General features: G+C 49.5%; 1 protein-coding gene across 1 annotated transcript in view; it reads left to right on the top strand.

Moving 5' to 3' along the window:
* LOC137532846 (vomeronasal type-2 receptor 26-like) overlaps positions 1-19,590 on the top strand; it is a 64,206-nt gene that overhangs the window by 22,688 nt on the left and 21,928 nt on the right. The window contains exon 3 of the mRNA XM_068254198.1: positions 18,475-18,732. Within this exon, the coding sequence (XP_068110299.1) occupies positions 18,475-18,732 (258 nt within the window). The remainder of the gene's footprint in view (positions 1-18,474; positions 18,733-19,590) is intronic.

Below are 19,590 nucleotides of genomic sequence, written 5' to 3'. Positions count from 1 at the left end.
TAGCTGGAGCTATTCGAATGGGCTATCCGAGTACACTCGAATAGCCCATTCACTATTCGAGCTATTCGAGCAACTCGGCGCTATTCGAGCTCGGTACCGAGCTCGAATAGCGTCATAGCCCAGATTGATGTCCTTAGAGCCAATCAGAGGGCTCCCAGGCCCTCTGACGGCAGCCAATCACAGAGGGGGACCCTGGCCAGCCCCTACCCTATAAATAGCGGCCGCCATGTTACGTTTCTCCATGCTTGCCTGAGACTTGTACAGAGAGAGAGTTGCTCCTTTGTGCTTTGGCTTAGCAAGTGCTCTATTGTGATCATTTACCTAGCGTTTTTGCTCACCTACACCTGCCATATACACCTATATTGTTGTTAGTTAGATAGACATTGTATTTTAGTTAGTAGCTTGTGTGTTACATTAGAGACAGGCAGCTGCTGCAAGCTTACAGGTTTAGGCCTCAGGGGGGCCTTGCCTCTGTGGGCAGCTGTCCTCTGTTTATTTCTCTCATCTATACCAGTATTTCTGCTGTCCTTTACTAATAGTATTGTAGTTATACTGTACTAGGAGTAGGACACTCACTGACTGTCACTGTTTATAGGCTACTAGCTAGCTCCTGCGTGTGTGCACTCACTCACTGTCTGTGTGTACACACACTCTATTTCCTTCTGATTACTGATAGATTATTGTTAGTTAGTTGTACTTACTGTTACTACTTACTCTTACTGTACTAGGAGTCTAGGACACTCAGTCAGACAGTCACTGTGTTCATAGGCTACTAGCTCCTGCGTGCGGTCACTCACTGTCTGAGTGTACACACACCACCCACACTCCATTTCCTTCTGATCGCTGATTGATTATTGTAATTAGTTAGTTCTACTTACTGTTACTACTTACTCTTACTGTACTAGGAGTCTAGGACACTCAGTCACTGTGTTCATAGGCTACTAGCTCCTGCGTGCGGTCACTCACTGTCTGAGTGTACACACACCACCCACACTCCATTTCCTTCTGATCGCTGATTGATTATTGTAATTAGTTAGTTCTACTTACTGTTACTACTTACTCTTACTGTACTAGGAGTCTAGGACACTCAGTCACTGTGTTCATAGGCTACTAGCTCCTGCGTGCGGTCACTCACTGTCTGAGTGTACACACACCACCCACACTCCATTTCCTTCTGATCGCTGATTGATTATTGTAATTAGTTAGTTCTACTTACTGTTACTACTTACTCTTACTGTACTAGGAGTCTAGGACACTCAGTCACTGTGTTCATAGGCTACTAGCTCCTGCGTGCGGTCACTCACTGTCTGAGTGTACACACACCACCCACACTCCATTTCCTTCTGATCGCTGATTGATTATTGTAATTAGTTAGTTCTACTTACTGTTACTACTTACTCTTACTGTACTAGGAGTCTAGGACACTCAGTCACTGTGTTCATAGGCTACTAGCTCCTGCGTGCGGTCACTCACTGTCTGAGTGTACACACACCACCCACACTCCATTTCCTTCTGATCGCTGATTGATTATTGTAATTAGTTAGTTCTACTTACTGTTACTACTTACTCTTACTGTACTAGGAGTCTAGGACACTCAGTCAGACAGTCACTGTGTTCATAGGCTACTAGCTCCTGCGTGCGGTCACTCACTGTCTGAGTGTACACACACCACCCACACTCCATTTCCTTCTGATCGCTGATTGATTATTGTAATTAGTTAGTTCTACTTACTGTTACTACTTACTCTTACTGTACTAGGAGTCTAGGACACTCAGTCACTGTGTTCATAGGCTACTAGCTCCTGCGTGCGGTCACTCACTGTCTGAGTGTACACACACCACCCACACTCCATTTCCTTTTGATCGCTGATTGATTATTGTAATTAGTTAGTTCTACTTACTGTTACTACTTACTCTTACTGTACTAGGAGTCTAGGACACTCAGTCACTGTGTTCATAGGCTACTAGCTCCTGCGTGCGGTCACTCACTGTCTGAGTGTACACACACCACCCACACTCCATTTCCTTCTGATCGCTGATTGATTATTGTAATTAGTTAGTTCTACTTACTGTTACTACTTACTCTTACTGTACTAGGAGTCTAGGACACTCAGTCACTGTGTTCATAGGCTACTAGCTCCTGCGTGCGGTCACTCACTGTCTGAGTGGACACACACCACCCACACTCCATTTCCTTCTGATCGCTGATTGATTATTGTAATTAGTTAGTTCTACTTACTGTTACTACTTACTCTTACTGTACTAGGAGTCTAGGACACTCAGTCACTGTGTTCATAGGCTACTAGCTCCTGCGTGCGTGCACTCACTGTCTGAGTGTACACACACCACCCACACTCCATTTCCTTCTGATCGCTGATTGATTATTGTAATTAGTTAGTTCTACTTACTGTTACTACTTACTCTTACTGTACTAGGAGTCTAGGACACTCAGTCACTGTGTTCATAGGCTACTAGCTCCTGCGTGCGGTCACTCACTGTCTGAGTGTACACACACCACCCACACTCCATTTCCTTCTGATCGCTGATTGATTATTGTAATTAGTTAGTTCTACTTACTTTTACTACTTACTCTTACTGTACTAGGAGTCTAGGACACTCAGTCACTGTGTTCATAGGCTACTAGCTCCTGCGTGCGGTCACTCACTGTCTGAGTGTACACACACCACCCACACTCCATTTCCTTCTGATCGCTGATTGATTATTGTAATTAGTTAGTTCTACTTACTGTTACTACTTACTCTTACTGTACTAGGAGTCTAGGACACTCAGTCACTGTGTTCATAGGCTACTAGCTCCTGCGTGCGTGCACTCACTGTCTGAGTGTACACACACTAAATTTACTTGTGATTACTACTGATTATTGTAACTGCTAGTTGTACTTCCTGACTGTTACTACTTACTTACTGTACTAGGGGACACTCACTCAGTCACCTCACCAACCAACCCACTCCATTAAAGTACCCCACTTTTCACCCGCCCTTTTACAAAACTTTTGTCTATACGCCCAAAACATTTAAGATGTCTGGAAGTGGCAGCCAGCGCGGTTTGGGCAAGGGGAAGGGCAGCAAGGGAATCAGGAGGAGAGGGAGCAGCATTGTGGCAAGCCGCGGCCGCGGGCGCGCCACCATGCACAGTTCCGCAGCAGCAGCAGCAGCGTCAGTGGCTAACATTCCTCCCATAGCCACTGGCCGTGGACGCCTTGGGCGCCGCCCAGCAGGAGCATCTGCAACTCACGCTGCAGAGACACAGCAGCAGCAGCGTGTAGCACCTGCTCCGATTTTCCTCCAGCCGGGTCGGAAACGTCCCATTGAGGAAAAGGATGCAGACACTGTGGTGCAACTCATGACGGAGGATGAGCAGCCCGCCATCAGCTCTGCATCCGAGGCCTCCACCCTCACCACCACCACCACCACCACCCCTGTTCGCAGCAGCCGCCCAGCAGGGTCTGGGGAGGAGGCCAGTTCACCGTCAGTCGCCGACCTCTCATTCAGCACTCTTTTGACCCCAGGCATGATGAGTCAATTGTCTGCTGTTGTTGGCGATTTTGAGGAGGAGATGCTGATGGGCACTTTGGGGGATGAGGGATTGGACAGCAAGACTGTGGCGACAGTCAAGCAGCCCATCCATGCATCAGGAGAGGAGTTTGGGGGGTCATCATCCCAGCAGGACATGTTTGAGGAGGGGGAGGATGATGTTGATGACCCGGTGACAGACAGAGACTGGGTGCCACCACCTCCAGGGGATGTCGTCCTCAGCAGCTCGGAGGAGGAGGAGGATGCGCTTGTGGGCCTTGCAAGGAGGCGCATCATTGCAAGCATTGGCAGCGACCCACAGCCTGCTGGTGTCTCAGGCTCAGCAGCAGCAGCAGCAGCATCAGCCAGTACCACCACCAGCCGCACCCAAGCCCCCCCCCCAACCACCACAGGGAGACAGGCAGCAGCGCTTCCATGCCGTAGGGGGATGTTTCTGTCACCAATCTGGCGCTTTTTCACCATGCCCACTGTGTACAGCAAGTACGCCACTTGCAACCACTGTCAGCGGAAGTTGAGCAGAGGTGCAGACCCCTTAAAGTTCAGCACCAGCTCGCTGATCAACCACCTTGCGGCTAAACATTTCCACCAGCATGAGGAGTTCCAGAGGCTGAAGGCATCTGGTGCTGGCAGTGGCACCACACCCATCACTGCACAGCCTTCAGCAGCAGCAACAGCAGCCACCCGCCCTCCTGCTCCTCCAGCAGCACCAGCAGGAGTGCGGAAACGCACTGCTCCTCCCCCCTCTGCAACTCCTGCCGCCGACACTGAGGCCTGTTCTGGCAGCCAGTCCTCAGTGGCCTCCTCCGCTGTGTCTGGTGATTCCCGTGTCAGCAAAAGGCCACGCCAGAGCCTTTTGAGCGAGTCCTTCCAGGGGGTGGTTAGGGCTCTGCCTCCCAGCAGCCGTCGCGTGCGGCAGCTGAACGGCTTGCTGGCACGGGCCATGTGCTCCCAACTCCTGCCGTACACGCTCGTGCAGGAGGGGAGCGACATGCGGGCGCTGCTTGCTTGTGCAGCCCCAGACTGGCAGCTCCCCAGCAGACACTTTTTCTCCCGCAAGGCCATTCCAGCACTGCACCGCTTTGTGATGGCCAATGTGGAGCGAGGGCTGGAGCACGCGGTTGGTGAAAGGGTCCACGTCACCATGGACTCCTGGAGCAGCCGCTTCGGGACAGGCCGCTACCTGTCCTTCACTGTCCACTGGGTCAGCTTGGTGGAAGGGGGTGAGGATGGGAGAGCAGCAGCGGGCACAGCAGCAGCAGCAGCAGCAACACAGTGGGTGGTGCCACCCCGCAGGGTCAGGGGAACTGCAGCGGGTTCCTCCGATCCTCTGCCATCCTCCGCCACACCTGGCCAAACCCCCCGCCTCAGCAGCAGCGTGAAGGCCCGCCACTGCCAAGCGCTGCTGCACTTGGTCAGCCTTGGCAAGACCAAGCTGACGGCAGCCCACGTGTTGGCCAAACTCCAGGAGCAGGAGAGGATTTGGCTGACCCCCAGAGGCCTCAGAGTCGGAGAGGTGGTGTCCGACAATGGGGCCAATCTGGTTGCTGCCATAGACAGGGGAAACCTGACCCACATCCCCTGTCTTGCCCACGTGCTGAACCTGGTGGTGCAGAAGTTCCTGCGCACCTACCAGGGGATGGGCGAACTGCTGGAAACGGCAAGGAATGTTGTGCGTCACTTCCGGCGCTCGGCTGCAGCCTGTGCGAGCCTGGAAGACGTGCAAAAGGAGCTGGATCTGCCACGCCATCGGCTGATCATTGACGTTCCGACTCGCTGGAACTCCACCCTGGCGATGTTGGAGCGTATGGTTGAACAGAGGCACGCTGTCAACCAGTACCTTGCCCTGGCCACTGTTTCCGCAGCTCGGAGAAGGGACAAGACCAGCAACATCCCGTCCATCGTCCCCGATGATGACTGGAGGCACATGCAGCAGGTGTGCTTTGTGCTGGCTCCCTTCCTGCAGGCCACAAACATGGTGAGCAGGGACCATGCTATGGTCTGCGAGTGGGTGCCCCTGGTTTCTCTGCTGAACAGGGCCCTCGATGGTTTGCTGGAACAGGGAGCGGCAGCCTTGGACCAGCAGGAGCGGCAACCAGCTGCGCAGTCCACCTCTGAGGGGGAGGAGGAGGAGGACTTGGTGGAGGTCCCTGACCTGGCTGCTGATGAGGGGGATCAGCACAGCGCAGCTGAGTTGGTGCGGGGGTGGAGAGAGGATGAGGCGGCAGAGGAGGAGGATGAGGACAGCACTGACGTCGATGTGCCAGCAGACGTGGCCCGCCTCTTCCCAATGGCAGCGCACATGCTGGCGTGCCTGCGCAGGGACCCCAGGGTGATCCAGATGAAGCAGAGGGAGGACATCTGGATCAGCATGATGTTGGACCCACGCCTCAAGGGGAAGTTGAGCCAGTTCCTGCCGCCTGCAGGAGGAGACCCAGCGCAACAAATAAGGAGCTTGCAGCAGGCCCTTGTTGAGCGCTTGGAGGAAGCCTTCCCCCAGCCTTCCACCCCCACTGTCCAGCAGCCAGCACAGAGGCAGCAGCAGGTGCCTGCATCCAGCAGCAGCAAGCGCCCCACAGACCTGCTGTCTCTCGGCCACGAGCTCTACAGGACTGTAGAGGCTCCGGCAGCAGTGACTAGAGAGGAGATGCATGCAGCAGCATCCTCCTCCGGTCACAGCCAGCGCCTGACCCGCATGGTGGCTGACTACATGGGGTCGTACAGCGGGCTTGACAGCGATGCCCCTGTTGATCCCATGGAGTATTGGGTCAAGCGCATGGAGATCTGGAGCGAGCTAGCGCAGTACGCCCTGGAAGTGCTGTCCTGCCCCCCTTCCAGCGTGCTGTCCGAGCGCTGCTTCAGTGCAGCTGGTGGTGTGGTCACCGAGAAACGCTCACGTCTGTCTCACAAGTCTGTGGACAGACTGACGTTTCTCAAGATGAACCAGGCGTGGGTGGAAGGCGAGTTCCTGGCCCCTGTTGTCGGCGAGAGGGGGACATGAACTGGCTGCCGGAACCATCGTTAATGTGCCTTACCACCCTTTACCACCTCCTGGCTCCTGCTCACTAAGCCAGCCTGGTTCACTTTGACTATTACGTCGCCTGCAGCCACACATTTTACACCTACAGTGGGCTGCTGTGTACTGCCCTTCTGCTGTCTGTCTGTGTTTCCCACTGCCAGGGTACACAGAATGACCTTCTTCTGCTGCCACTCTGCCACCAGCTATTACGTCAAACAATAGCTATATTGGTTGCAAAACCGAAACCAAACAAACCATTAAAAAAAAAAAAGGTTTAATTTTTCTGAGGTGCCCGGGTTGAAAACTGTGTTGTCCCAGTTGTGTATTGGACACAATGTGGGCTGCACGACCGCTGTCTGGGACCTCCTGTTGTGTTTATTTACGGCCCTGGTATCACCGCTAGGTACCAGGGCTATTATGTCACGCTGCCTACCTGCTGCCACACTCACACTGCTCCTCCATACCTCCTCCTGCTGCTGCTGCTGCTGTCTGTCTGTGTTTCCCACTGCCAGGGTACACAGATGATTTACCTTCTGCTGCCACTCTGCCACCAGCTATTACGTCAAACAATAGCTGCTCGCCTACTCCTCCATTCCTCCTCCTGCTGCTGCTGTCTGTCTGTGTTTCCCACTGCCAGGGTACACAGAATTACCTTCTTCTGCTGCCACTCTGCCACCAGCTATTACGTCCAAAAATAGCTAAATTGGTTGTAAAACCAAAAACCAAAAAACCATTAAAAAAAAAAAAGGTTTAATTTTTCTGAGGTGCCCGGGTTGAAAACTGTGTTGTCCCAGTTGTGTATTGGACACAATGTGGGCTGCACGACCGCTGTCTGGGACCTCCTGTTGTGTTTATTTACGGCCCTGGTATCACCGCTAGGTACCAGGGCTATTATGTCACGCTGCCTACCTGCTGCCACACTCACACTACTCCTCCATTCCTCCTGCTGCTGCTGTCTGTCTGTGTTTCCCACTGCCAGGGTACACAGAATTACCTTCTGCTGCCACACTGCCACCAGCTATTACGTCAAACAATAGCTGCTCACATAATTACTCTCCTCCATTCCTCCTCCTGCTGCTGCTGCTGTCTGTCTGTGTTTCCCACCGCCAGGGTACACAGATTTACCTTCTGCTGCCACTCTGCCACCAGCTATTACGTCAAAAAATAGCTATATATCTGTGTAATTGGTTGTAAAACCAAAACTACAAAACCATTACAAAAAAAGGTTTAATTTTTCTGAGGTGCCCGGGTTGAAAACTGTGTTGTCCCAGTTGTGTATTGGACACAATGTGGGCTGCACGACCGCTGTCTGGGACCTCCTGTTGTGTTTATTTACGGCCCTGGTATCACCGCTAGGTACCAGGGCTATTATGTCACGCTGCCTACCTGCTGCCACACTCACACTGCTCCTCCATACCTCCTCCTGCTGCTGCTGCTGCTGTCTGTCTGTGTTTCCCACTGCCAGGGTACACAGATGATTTACCTTCTGCTGCCACTCTGCCACCAGCTATTACGTCAAACAATAGCTGCTCGCCTACTCCTCCATTCCTCCTCCTGCTGCTGCTGTCTGTCTGTGTTTCCCACTGCCAGGGTACACAGAATTACCTTCTTCTGCTGCCACTCTGCCACCAGCTATTACGTCCAAAAATAGCTAAATTGGTTGTAAAACCAAAAACCAAAAAACCATTAAAAAAAAAAAAAGGTTTAATTTTTCTGAGGTGCCCGGGTTGAAAACTGTGTTGTCCCAGTTGTGTATTGGACACAATGTGGGCTGCACGACCGCTGTCTGGGACCTCCTGTTGTGTTTATTTACGGCCCTGGTATCACCGCTAGGTACCAGGGCTATTATGTCACGCTGCCTACCTGCTGCCACACTCACACTACTCCTCCATTCCTCCTGCTGCTGCTGTCTGTCTGTGTTTCCCACTGCCAGGGTACACAGAATTACCTTCTGCTGCCACACTGCCACCAGCTATTACATCAAACAATAGCTGCTCACATAATTACTCTCCTCCATTCCTCCTCCTGCTGCTGCTGCTGTCTGTCTGTGTTTCCCACCGCCAGGGTACACAGATTTACCTTCTGCTGCCACTCTGCCACCAGCTATTACGTCAAAAAATAGCTATATATCTGTGTAATTGGTTGTAAAACCAAAACTACAAAACCATTACAAAAAAAGGTTTAATTTTTCTGAGGTGCCCGGGTTGAAAACTGTGTTGTCCCAGTTGTGTATTGGACACAATGTGGGCTGCACGACCGCTGTCTGGGACCTCCTGTTGTGTTTATTTACAGCCATGGTATCACCGCTAGGTACCAGGGCTATTATGTCACGCTGCCTGCCTCATTGACTGCATGCTGCCACACACTCATCCTCCTCCTCCTGCTGCTAAATTTACCTCCTGCTGTCTGTGTGTTTCCACTGCCAGGGAGCACATACAATGGCGCTTCCAACATGCGTGCGCCACCAGCTATTTGTTGTTACGCTCAAAAATAGCTGCATTTCTTTAAAAAAAAAAAATGAAAAGAGAAATAAGTGACGAAGAAGACGATATAGAAGAAGATGAAGAAGAAGAAGAAGATGAAGAAGATGAAGAAGAAGATGAAGAAGATGAAGAAGAAGATGAAGAAGATGAAGAAGAAGATGAAGAAGAAGATGAAGAAGATGAAGAAGAAGATGAAGAAGAAGAAGAAGAAGAAGAAGAAGATGAAGAAGATGAAGATGAAGAAGATGAAGAAGAAGATGAAGAAGATGAAGATGAAGAAGAAGATGAAGAAGATGAAGATGAAGATGAAGATGAAGAAGATGAAGAAGAAGATGAAGAAGATGAAGAAGAAGATGAAGAAGAAGAAGAAGAAGAAGAAGAAGAAGAAGAAGATGAAGAAGAAGATGAAGAAGATGAAGATGAAGATGAAGATGAAGAAGATGAAGATGAAGAAGATGAAGAAGAAGATGAAGAAGATGAAGAAGAAGATGAAGAAGAAGAAGAAGAAGAAGAAGAAGAAGAAGATGAAGAAGATGAAGATGAAGAAGATGAAGAAGAAGATGAAGAAGATGAATATGAAGAAGATGAAGAAGATGAAGAAGAAGATGAAGAAGATGAAGATGAAGAAGATGAAGAAGATGAAGATGAAGAAGATGAAGAAGAAGATGAAGAAGATGAAGAAGAAGATGAAGAAGAAGAAGAAGAAGAAGAAGAAGAAGATGAAGAAGATGAAGATGAAGAAGATGAAGATGAAGATGAAGAAGAAGATGAAGAAGATGAAGAAGAAGATGAAGAAGAAGAAGAAGAAGAAGATGAAGAAGATGAAGATGAAGAAGATGAAGAAGAAGATGAAGAAGATGAAGATGAAGATGAAGAAGAAGATGAAGATGAAGAAGATGAAGAAGATGAAGATGAAGAAGATGAAGATGAAGAAGATGAAGAAGAAGAAGAAGAAGATGAAGAAGAAGAAGAAGATATAGAAGAAGAAGAAGAAGATATAGAAGATAAAGAAGAAGAAGAAGAAGAAGTATATACAGTACTGAACAAAATTCTGGACACAACTTCTCTTTTCACCTTTTTTTTTTTTTAAAGGAACATCCCCACATAATCACTTGCTGTTGTCACTTGGAAAAAAATATGTTTCTTGCATCATTAACCCTCAAAACAAGTGTTGGGAAGCTATTTAAGGCCAATTCGAATAGTCAGCTCGAATAGTTAGCTCGAATACCGACTCAAATAGTGAGCTCGAAGTCCGAGGTCGAATCGAATAGTAAAAATTATTCGACTCGAATATTCGACTGACCTCGAATAATTTACTATTCGAATTCGACCAAACTCGAATTTTAAAAAGGGGTATTACTTTTTGGAATTATGGCCATACTCTAGAAAACATCTGGTAAGTGGAGAACTGCTTAACAACTTCGAAATACACTAGAAGGGGTCACTGTAGATAATCCTCTCAACACATCTATGTTGTTCTTGTGTTCTTTTAGGTGAGACTGGGATCTCAGAAGGGCAACAAAATGTGAAACAGGTAAAAAGGGTGTCCAAGGCACCTTTAGCCCCTTTCAGGGGACAAGGTGTTTTTGTTTATGTTTCTGGCTAGTGTTGATCAGATACCTCATTATCCTATTCGAGTTTGGTCGAATTCGGATAGTAAAAACTATCCGAATTCACTCGAAGTTCGATATTCGAGTTAATCGAATATCTGATTCGACCTCGGATATCCGACGTCACTATCCGAGTCTGTATTCGAGTAAAATATTCGAGCTGGCCTTAAATAGCTTTTAAAACTTGTATTGGAGGTCAATGATGCATGAAACCACCTTTTTTATGAAGAAAAACATCAAGTGATTATGTGGTGATGTAGTAGTTATAAAAAAGGTATCAAAAATAGTAAATTAACTTCATGAAAAGTGTTTGCATGAGAAGGTGTGTCCAAAATGGTTGTTGGAAGTCTTCATTTACGTCGTCTTCATCTTCTTCTTCTTCTTCTTCTATATCTTCTTCTTCTTCTATATCTTCTTCTTTTTCTGCTTCTTTTATATCTTCTTCTACTCAAATCTTCTTCATCTTCTACTTCTTGTATCTTCCTCTTCCTCTTCTTCTATATCTTCTTCTTCTTCTTCTTCTTCTTCTTCTATATCTTCTTCTTCTTCTTCTTCTTCTTCTTCTTCTTCTTCTTCTTCTTCTTCTCTTTCTACTACTTCTTCTTCTTCTTCTTCTTCTTCTTCTTCTTCTTCTTCTTCTTCTTCTTCTTCTTCTTCTTCTTCTTCTTCTTATTATTATTATTATTATTATTATATATCTTCTTTCGTCTTCTATATCTTCTTCTTCATCGTCTTCTTCTTCTATATCTTCTTCTTCTATATCTTCTTCTATATCTTCTTCTTCTATATCTTCTTCTTCTATATCTTCTTCTTCTTCTTCCTCTTCTTCTCTATCATTATATTATCTGTCTTGGTTTTCCTTTCTTTTGTAATATTTTTTTTACTTCATTTGTGGAAATATTTTATTTTAAAAACACCATAGTTATATTTGTGTTGATGGCGTATTAGGTAGTGGCACATTGCAAGCCACAGCACCTTTTTCTGTGTACCCTGGCGGTGGTAAAACACAGACATCAGCAGGAGGAGGAAGTAGTTGCAAGTTGTAGTGTGGTAATAGCTGGTAGGAGAGTGGGTGGCAGCAGAAAATGGTTCTTCTTCTGTTCTCCCTGGCAGTGGTAGCAGCACACAGACAGCAGAAGCTCAATGCAGCTACAGGAGGAGGAGTAGTGTGTGTCAGGCGGTGTGATGTGACTGACATAATAGGCCCTGGTTCCTAGCGGTGGTACCAGGGCCGTAAATAAACAGCATGAGGTTCCAGACAGCGGTCGTGAAGCCCACATTGTGTCCAATGCACAATTGGGACAGCACAGTTTTCAACCCGGACACCTCTAAATTACAAAAAAAAAAAAATTCAAATTGATGCAGCTATTTTTGAGCGTAATAGCTGGTGGCGCATGGGCAGCAGCACCTTGTAATGTGTTCCCTGGCAGTGGAAAGATACAGACAGCAGGAGGAAATACAGCAGCAGGCAGCGTGAGGAGGATGAGTGTGTGGCAGACTGGAAGCAGGCAGCAGGCAGGAGGGCAGGCAGCGAGACATAATAGGCCCTGGTTCCTAGCGGTGGTACCAGGGCCTTAAACGACAGCGGTTGTGAAGCCCACATTGTGTCCAATACACAATTGGGACAGCAGTTTTCAACCCGGACACCTCTAAATTAATTTATTTTTATTTTTTTCAAAATAATGCAGGCAGCTATTTTTAAGCGTAATAGCTGATGGCGCATGGGCAGCAGCACCTTGTTATGTGTTCCCTGGCAGTGGAAACATACAGACAGCAGGAGGAAATACAGCAGCAGGCAGCGTGAGGAGGATGAGTGTGTGGCAGACTGGCAGCAGGCAGCAGGCAGGAGGGCAGGCAGCAAGACATAATAGGCCCTGGGTCCTAGCGGTGGTTCCAGGGACATAAATAAACACCATGAGGTTCCAGACAGCGGTCATGAAGCCCACATTGTGTCCAATACACAATTGGGACAGCACAGTTTTCAACCCGGACACCTCTAAATTAATTACAATTTATTTTTTTCAAATTGATGCAGCTATTTTTGAGCATAATAGCTGGTGGCGCATGGGCAGCAGCACTTTGTAATGTGTTCCCTGGCAGTGGAGACACAGACAGCAGGAGGAAATACAACAGCAGGCAGCGTGAGGAGCTTTAGTGTGTGGCAGACTGGCAGGCAGCAGGCAGCAGGCAGGAGAGCAGACTGCGAGACATAAAAGGCCCTGGGTCCTAGCGGTGGTTCCGGGGCCGTAAATAAACACCATGAGGTTCCAGACAGCGGTCGTGAAGCCCACATTATGTCCAATACACAATTGGGACAGCACAGTTTTAAACCCGGACACCTCTAAAATAATTTAATTTTTTTTTCAAAATAATGCAGGTAGCTATTTTTGAGCGTAAATAGCTGGTGGCGCATGGGCAACAGCACCTTGTAATGTGTTCCCTGGCAGTGGAGACACAGACAGCAGGAAGAAATACAGCAGCAGCAGGTGTAATGTGTGTGCGCCACTTCATGTCCCCCTCTTGCCGACAACAGGGGCCAGGAATTCGCCTTCCACCCAAACCTGGTTCATTTTGAGAAACGTCAGTCTGTCCACAGACTTGCGAGACAGACGAAATCGCTTCTCAGTGACGACTCCACCGGCTGCACTGAAGCAACGCTCTGACAGTACACTGGAATTGGGGCAGGAGAGCACTTCCAGGGCGTACTGCGCAAGCTCGCTCCAGATCGGCAGGTGCTTGACCCAATACTCCATGGGATCAACAGGGGCAACGCTGTCAAGCCCGCTGAAGGACCCCATGTAGTCAGCCACCATGCGGGTCAAGCGCTGTCTGTGACTGGAGAAGGATGCTGCTGCAGGCACCTCCTCTCTAGTCCTTGGCAGCTCTACACTCATGTAGAGCTCGTTGGTCAGAGACAGCAGGTCTGTGGTGCACGTGCGCGTGCTGCTGGTGGATGCAGGCACCTGCTGCTGCCTCTGTGCTGGCTGGACAGTGGGGGTGGATGGCTGAGGGAAGGCTTCCTCCAAGCGCTCAACAAGGGACAGCTGCAAATCCCTCATTTGTTGCGCACGGTCTCCTCCTGCAGGCAGGAACTGGCTGAGCTTCCCCTTCAGACGTGGGTCCAGCATCATACAGATCCAGATGTCCTCCCTCTTTTTCATCTGGATGACCCTTGGGTCCTTGCGCAGGCACCTCATCATGTGCGCTGCCATTGGGAAGAGTCTGGCCACATCTGCTGGCACATAATCGGCAGCCCCAGAGCCAACAGTGCTGTCCTCCTCTTCCTCTGCCACCTCCACCTCATCCTCTCTCCACCCCCGCACCAGTCCAGCTGCGCTCTGCTGCTCCCCCTCATCAGTAGCAAGGTCAGGGACCTCCACCAACTCCAAGCCCTCCTCCTCAGAGGTGGCCTGTGAAGCTGCCTGCAGCTCCTGCTGGTCCAAGGCTGCCACTCCCTTTTCCAGCAGTGCATACAGGGCCCTGTCCAGCACACACACCAAGGGGACCCACTCGCACACCATTGCATGGTCCCTGCTTACCATGTTGGTGGCCTGCAGGAAGGGTGCCAGGACTGAGCACACCTGCTGCATGTGCCCCCAGTCCTCTGTGGAGATGATGGACGGGAGGTTGGTGGCGGCACACCCAGTTGCAGTGATGGAGGCAACTGTTGCTCGTGCAACGTACTGGCTGACAGCCTGCCTCTGTTCAACCAGATGCTCCAACATCGCCAGGGTGAAGTTCCAGTGAGTTGGAACATCGATCATGAGCCGGTGCTGTGGCAGGTGCAGCTCCTTCTGCACCTCTTCCAGGCTCGCTACGGCTGCAGGCGAGTGCCGGAAATGACGCACAACCTTCCTTGCTGCCTCAAGGAGTCGGTCCTTCCCCTGGTAGGTCCGCAGGAACTTTTGGACTACCAGGTTCAGGACGTGCGCCAGGCAGGGGATGTGGGTCAGGTCTCCCCTTCTGATTGCAGCAACCAGGTTTGCCCCATTGTCGGACACCACCTCTCCGACTCTGAGGCCTCTGGGGGTCAGCCAATTCCTCTCCTGCTCTTGGAGTTTGGCCAGGACATGGTTCGCCGTCAGTTTGGTCTTCCCCAGGCTGACCAATTCCAGCAGCGCTTGGCAGTGGCGGGGATTCACGCTGCTGCTGAGGCGGGGGGTTTGGGCTGGTGTGCCGGAGGATGGAAGCGGATCAGAGGAACCTGCTGCAATTCCACTGACCCTGCATGGTGGCACCACCCATTGCGTTGTTGGTGCTGCTGCTCTGACAGTGCCCGATGCTGCTCCCCCCTCCTCACCCCCTTCCACCAAGCTGACCCAATGCGCGGTGAAGGACAGATAGCGGCCTGTCCCAAACTGGCTGCTCCATGAGTCCATGGTGACAAGGACCCGTTGACCCACCGCGTGATCCAGTCCTCTCCCGACATTGGCCATCACAGAGCGGTGAAGTGTAGACATGGCCACGCGTGTAAAATAATGTCGTCTGGAGATTGGCCAATCGGGGGCTGCACACATCAGGAGCGCACGCCTGTCGATCCCCTCCTGCACAAGGGAATAAAACAGGAGTTGGGAGCACATGCCAGCAAGCCGTTCAGCTGACACACGCGACGGATGCTGGGAGGCAGAACCCTGACCACCCCCTGGAAGGTGTCGCTGAGCAGGGTCTGGCGACGCCTTTTGCTGGGACGAGAATCACTGGAGGGAGCAGAGGAGGCCACTGAGGACTGGCTGCCAGAACAGGCCTCAGTGTCGGCGGCAGGAGTTGCAGAGGGAGGAGGAGCAGTGCGTTTCTGACGCACTCCTGGTGGTGCTGCTGGAGGAGGTGGAGGAGGGCGGGTGGCTGCTGCCGACGGCTTCGCAGTGGTGGCGGGTCTGCCACTGCCAGCTTCTTTCAACTTCATGAACTCCTCATGCTCATGTAAGTGTTTCCCTGCCAGATGGTTCACCAAAGAGGTGGTGCCGTACGCAGAGGGCTCCTTCCTTCTGCTGAGCTGCTGGCGGCACTGGTTGCAGGTGGCATACTTGCACTCCACATATGGCAGGGTGAAAAAAACTCCAAATTGGGGAGGTGAAGTTGCCCCTTCGGCTGGAAGGTGCTGCTGCCGCTGGTCTCCCTGTGGTGGTTGAGGGGGGGGGTTTCTTGGTGCGGCTGGTGGCACTGGCAGAACTCTCCGCCTCCGGATCAGCACCCTGTGTGGCCTGCATACCACGCCCACTTCTGATCCTGCCTATGCCTGCGATGCTGATCCTTCTAGCAAGGCCCGCAGGCGCATCCTCCTCCTCCTCAGAGCTGATGACATCCCCAGGATCGGCCACCCAGTCTCTGTCCTTCACCCTGTCATCATCATCCTCCCCCTCCGCAAACATGTCCTGCTGGGATGACCCCACAAACTCCCCTTCTGCATGCATGGGCTGAGGGACAGTCACCACTGTCTGACTGTCCAAAGCATCATCCCCCAAAGTGCCCATCAGCATTTTTTCCTCCTCCATTGCCAATTCTGCCGCAACAGCACTCCATAGCCCCGCTGTGCTTGGGGATAAGAAGGTGCTGAGTGACAGGGTGCTGGTGTTGCCCACTGGGGCTGGAGAACTACACTCCTCCTCCTCCTCCCCAGGCAGTGCTGGGCGGCTGCTGCTGCTCTTGCGAACAGGAGTGGTGGCGGGGGTGGAGGACTCGGTTCCAGAGCTAATGGTGGCCTGCTCATCCACCATCAGTTCCACCACAGAGTCTGCGTCCTTCTCCTCAATAGGACGGCTACGACCTGGCGGTGGGAGGAACAGCTGCGCCACACGCTGCTGCTGCTGCTGTGTCTCTGCAGCGTGACTCCCAGCTGTTGGGCGGCCAAGGCGTCCACGGCCAGTGGCCAATGGCGGAATAGCCACTGGTGCAGACGCAGAACTGCGCATGGTGGTGGTGGTGGTGCGGCTGCCATGCCCACGACCTCCTCTCTTGCCGATGCTCTTGCTGCCCCTGCCCAAACCGCGGCTGCCAGTGCCAGACATCGTATATTTTTAATATTATACAAATGAAAAAAAAAGTCATGTATAGGCGGGTGGGACAAGTGGAGTACTTTAATAGGGTGGGACTGGTGGTGGTGGTGGGTGTGTGAGGTGACGGACAGGTGTACTCTACAGCAGAGATCGGTGTAGCGCTAACGAGAGAGTGCGCAGTGCGCACACAAAGACCCTAGCTGGCGCTGACTGACGGTGTCCCTATACACAGACTACAGTACAAGTCAGCAAATACACAATACAAGTAATATAAACAATAGGACGGGTGTAGCACTAACGAGAGGGTGCGGACAGCGCAGACATGCACTGCGCACACAAAGACCCTAGGTAACGCGGTGACGGACGGTCCCTATACACAGACTAGAGTACACTACAGTACTAACTAAACAATGGAAGAATCTAGCTAAACAATAGAACAGGTGTGACTAGATTACAGAGAGCAGATACAGGACAGGTATAGCAGTAAAGCTGGGCCTTGCTAACTACAAAATAGTACAATAGTCTATCTAACACAGAAGTAGTACAGTAGAGTAGGACAGGTGAGAGAACAGGTAACTAGAGACTAGAGCACAGAGCAGGGCAGGCTGCCTTGCCTAGGCACAGGGCCTAGCTGCTGCAGCTGCAGCAGCACCAGTGACAGTCTCCCTCCCTAGTCCCTAATCACACAAACTAAACTGCTTAAAATACAATCTATCTACAATACAAAGCAATACAGGTGAATATCAAGTGTTGGAGTGTAAAAACGCTTAGTGTATTGAACAATATATGCACTTGCACAGACAAAAAGCACTGGAGCAGTCTCTCTCAGTACAGTCAGTCAGTAACTTACAAGCAGGACGAGTGAGACAACATGGCGCCCGCTATTTATAGAGGGAGGCTTAGCCAGGCTCCCCCTCTGTGATTGGCTGCAATCAGAGGGCTGGGAGCCCTCTGATTCGCTTGTGAGGACTCGAGGTGACATCTGACGTGACGCTATCCGAGTGGATGACGCTATCCGAGCTCGGATAGCTAGGATATCTCCGGATAGCTGATTGCTATCCGAGTGTGCTCGGATACCACAGCCCGGATAGCTAATACTATTCGAGCTCGGTATTCGAGCTCGAATAGTGAAAAAAGAGCTAGGATATCCGAGTATCTCGGATATCCTAGCTCGGATGAGCATCACTGTTTCTGGCATTTGTGTTGTTGTACTGGATATGGCAGACAGGTGGAGCCAAATAGGCTCATAGATAGACCTATCCCTATCCAAGTCTACCACTGAAAAGGGTATAATACCATGGTATATATGAAGTGAATGATAGTTAATGATTGTAAAATAGGATGCAACAAGTGTATAGCCTTTACTTGTAAGAGAAATTTAACTTGAACTTTCTTCTCCAGCTTTACCGGTGCACCGGCTGTAAAGAAAAGAAGATAAAGTTGATATACTGTATGTAGTGTGAAAGAAATGGATATGTTGTGAATTAATTTCTTGGGTTGCATACTTACCACTTGTTTCGGTTACAACTAAATTCTTAATATTCTCAATTAAGTCAGTGTCTGGTGGATTCCTTTCAGTTGGGTAGGGAACTAGAGTCAAAACAGGTTACACACCTTGGTAAAGAGGGAACCACAACATATTCTAACATAAATTGCCACGAGCAGGGAAGGGTCGTTGGTCTCTGAGGTTTCCTGCTGGGGCACTTGCACCCATATTTTGCAAGAGTAAATTCATAGTATTTTGGATCCAGTGCCCTGATTTCTGAAGATTCTTCACTTAATTTTGGTATTTTGATAAAAACATATTTTCTTTTCGCAGATTAATTATCAAACCACTGACTCCCTCCTGAGCAATAGAAAAATGTATCCAACTTTATACCGTCTTTTAAAAGATGATCGGATCCGTTATGCAGCTATCATAAACTGTCTGCTACACTTTGGATGGAACTGGGTTGGACTGGTGGCACCAAGTGATAACATTAGTGAGATGGAGTTACAAGGACTGAGCAAGATGATGACCCAACATGGGATCTGCATTGAGTATATGATTAGTTTGAAAGTTGACTTCAAGACTCATGTACATTGTGTTGAAGTTCTTAAGAAAAAGACAGCTAAAGTTGTAGTAATATGTGGCATTTACTCACTGTTTACATATTATTTTTTAGATGGGTTGGAAAATATCAACACAAACATCACCTTGATTCTTCATGAGTCATGGAGAAATGCAATTGGTGTGATCCAGTTTCCAGCTAGGTTACTTAACTGCAGTTTAATTTTTGTGTGGCCTGAACCTATGTTTTCCAAAGTAACAGCTTTTATTAGAGAAGTCCTCTCAACCATCCATCCACTTGACCCAATACGGGAAGACCTCTGGCTACTGACTTTTTCTTGTCTTTCTTCAAATATACGTAAAAATGCAATCTTTGGACAAAAGTTTCACATTTCTGGATTGAATTGCTCAGAAGTACATCATATTAGGTCGGCTTACTCTAAAATATTATTGAGAAAGCCCTTCTATACATGTCTTGCAGTATACGTTCTGGCTGATGCCCTGAGGTTACTGTACTCAATAAAACGTGCATCCAGAAAGTACAGAGTAGCAGAAGTGGTGAGTTGTTGTTATAATTGTTATCATTATTGCTACTATATTGTATGTGTTGAATACCCGCATAAATATGTAATGTAGCCATTGTTCCAGCTGACATGCGCTCGCACACACACACACACACACACACACACACACACACACACACACACACACACACACACACACACACACACACACACACACACACACACACACACACACACACACACACACACACACACAGTATACACACACACATACACACACACAGTATACACACACACACACACACACACAGTACACACACACACACACACAGTATACACACACACACACACACACACACAC

The sequence above is a fragment of the Hyperolius riggenbachi genome, chromosome 1 (assembly GCF_040937935.1).
Source record: "Hyperolius riggenbachi isolate aHypRig1 chromosome 1, aHypRig1.pri, whole genome shotgun sequence".
In the NCBI taxonomy this organism is placed as follows: Eukaryota; Metazoa; Chordata; class Amphibia; order Anura; family Hyperoliidae; genus Hyperolius; species Hyperolius riggenbachi.
The sequence above is the reverse complement of the archived record's forward strand: the minus strand, read 5'-3'. Positions and strand labels throughout refer to the sequence as shown.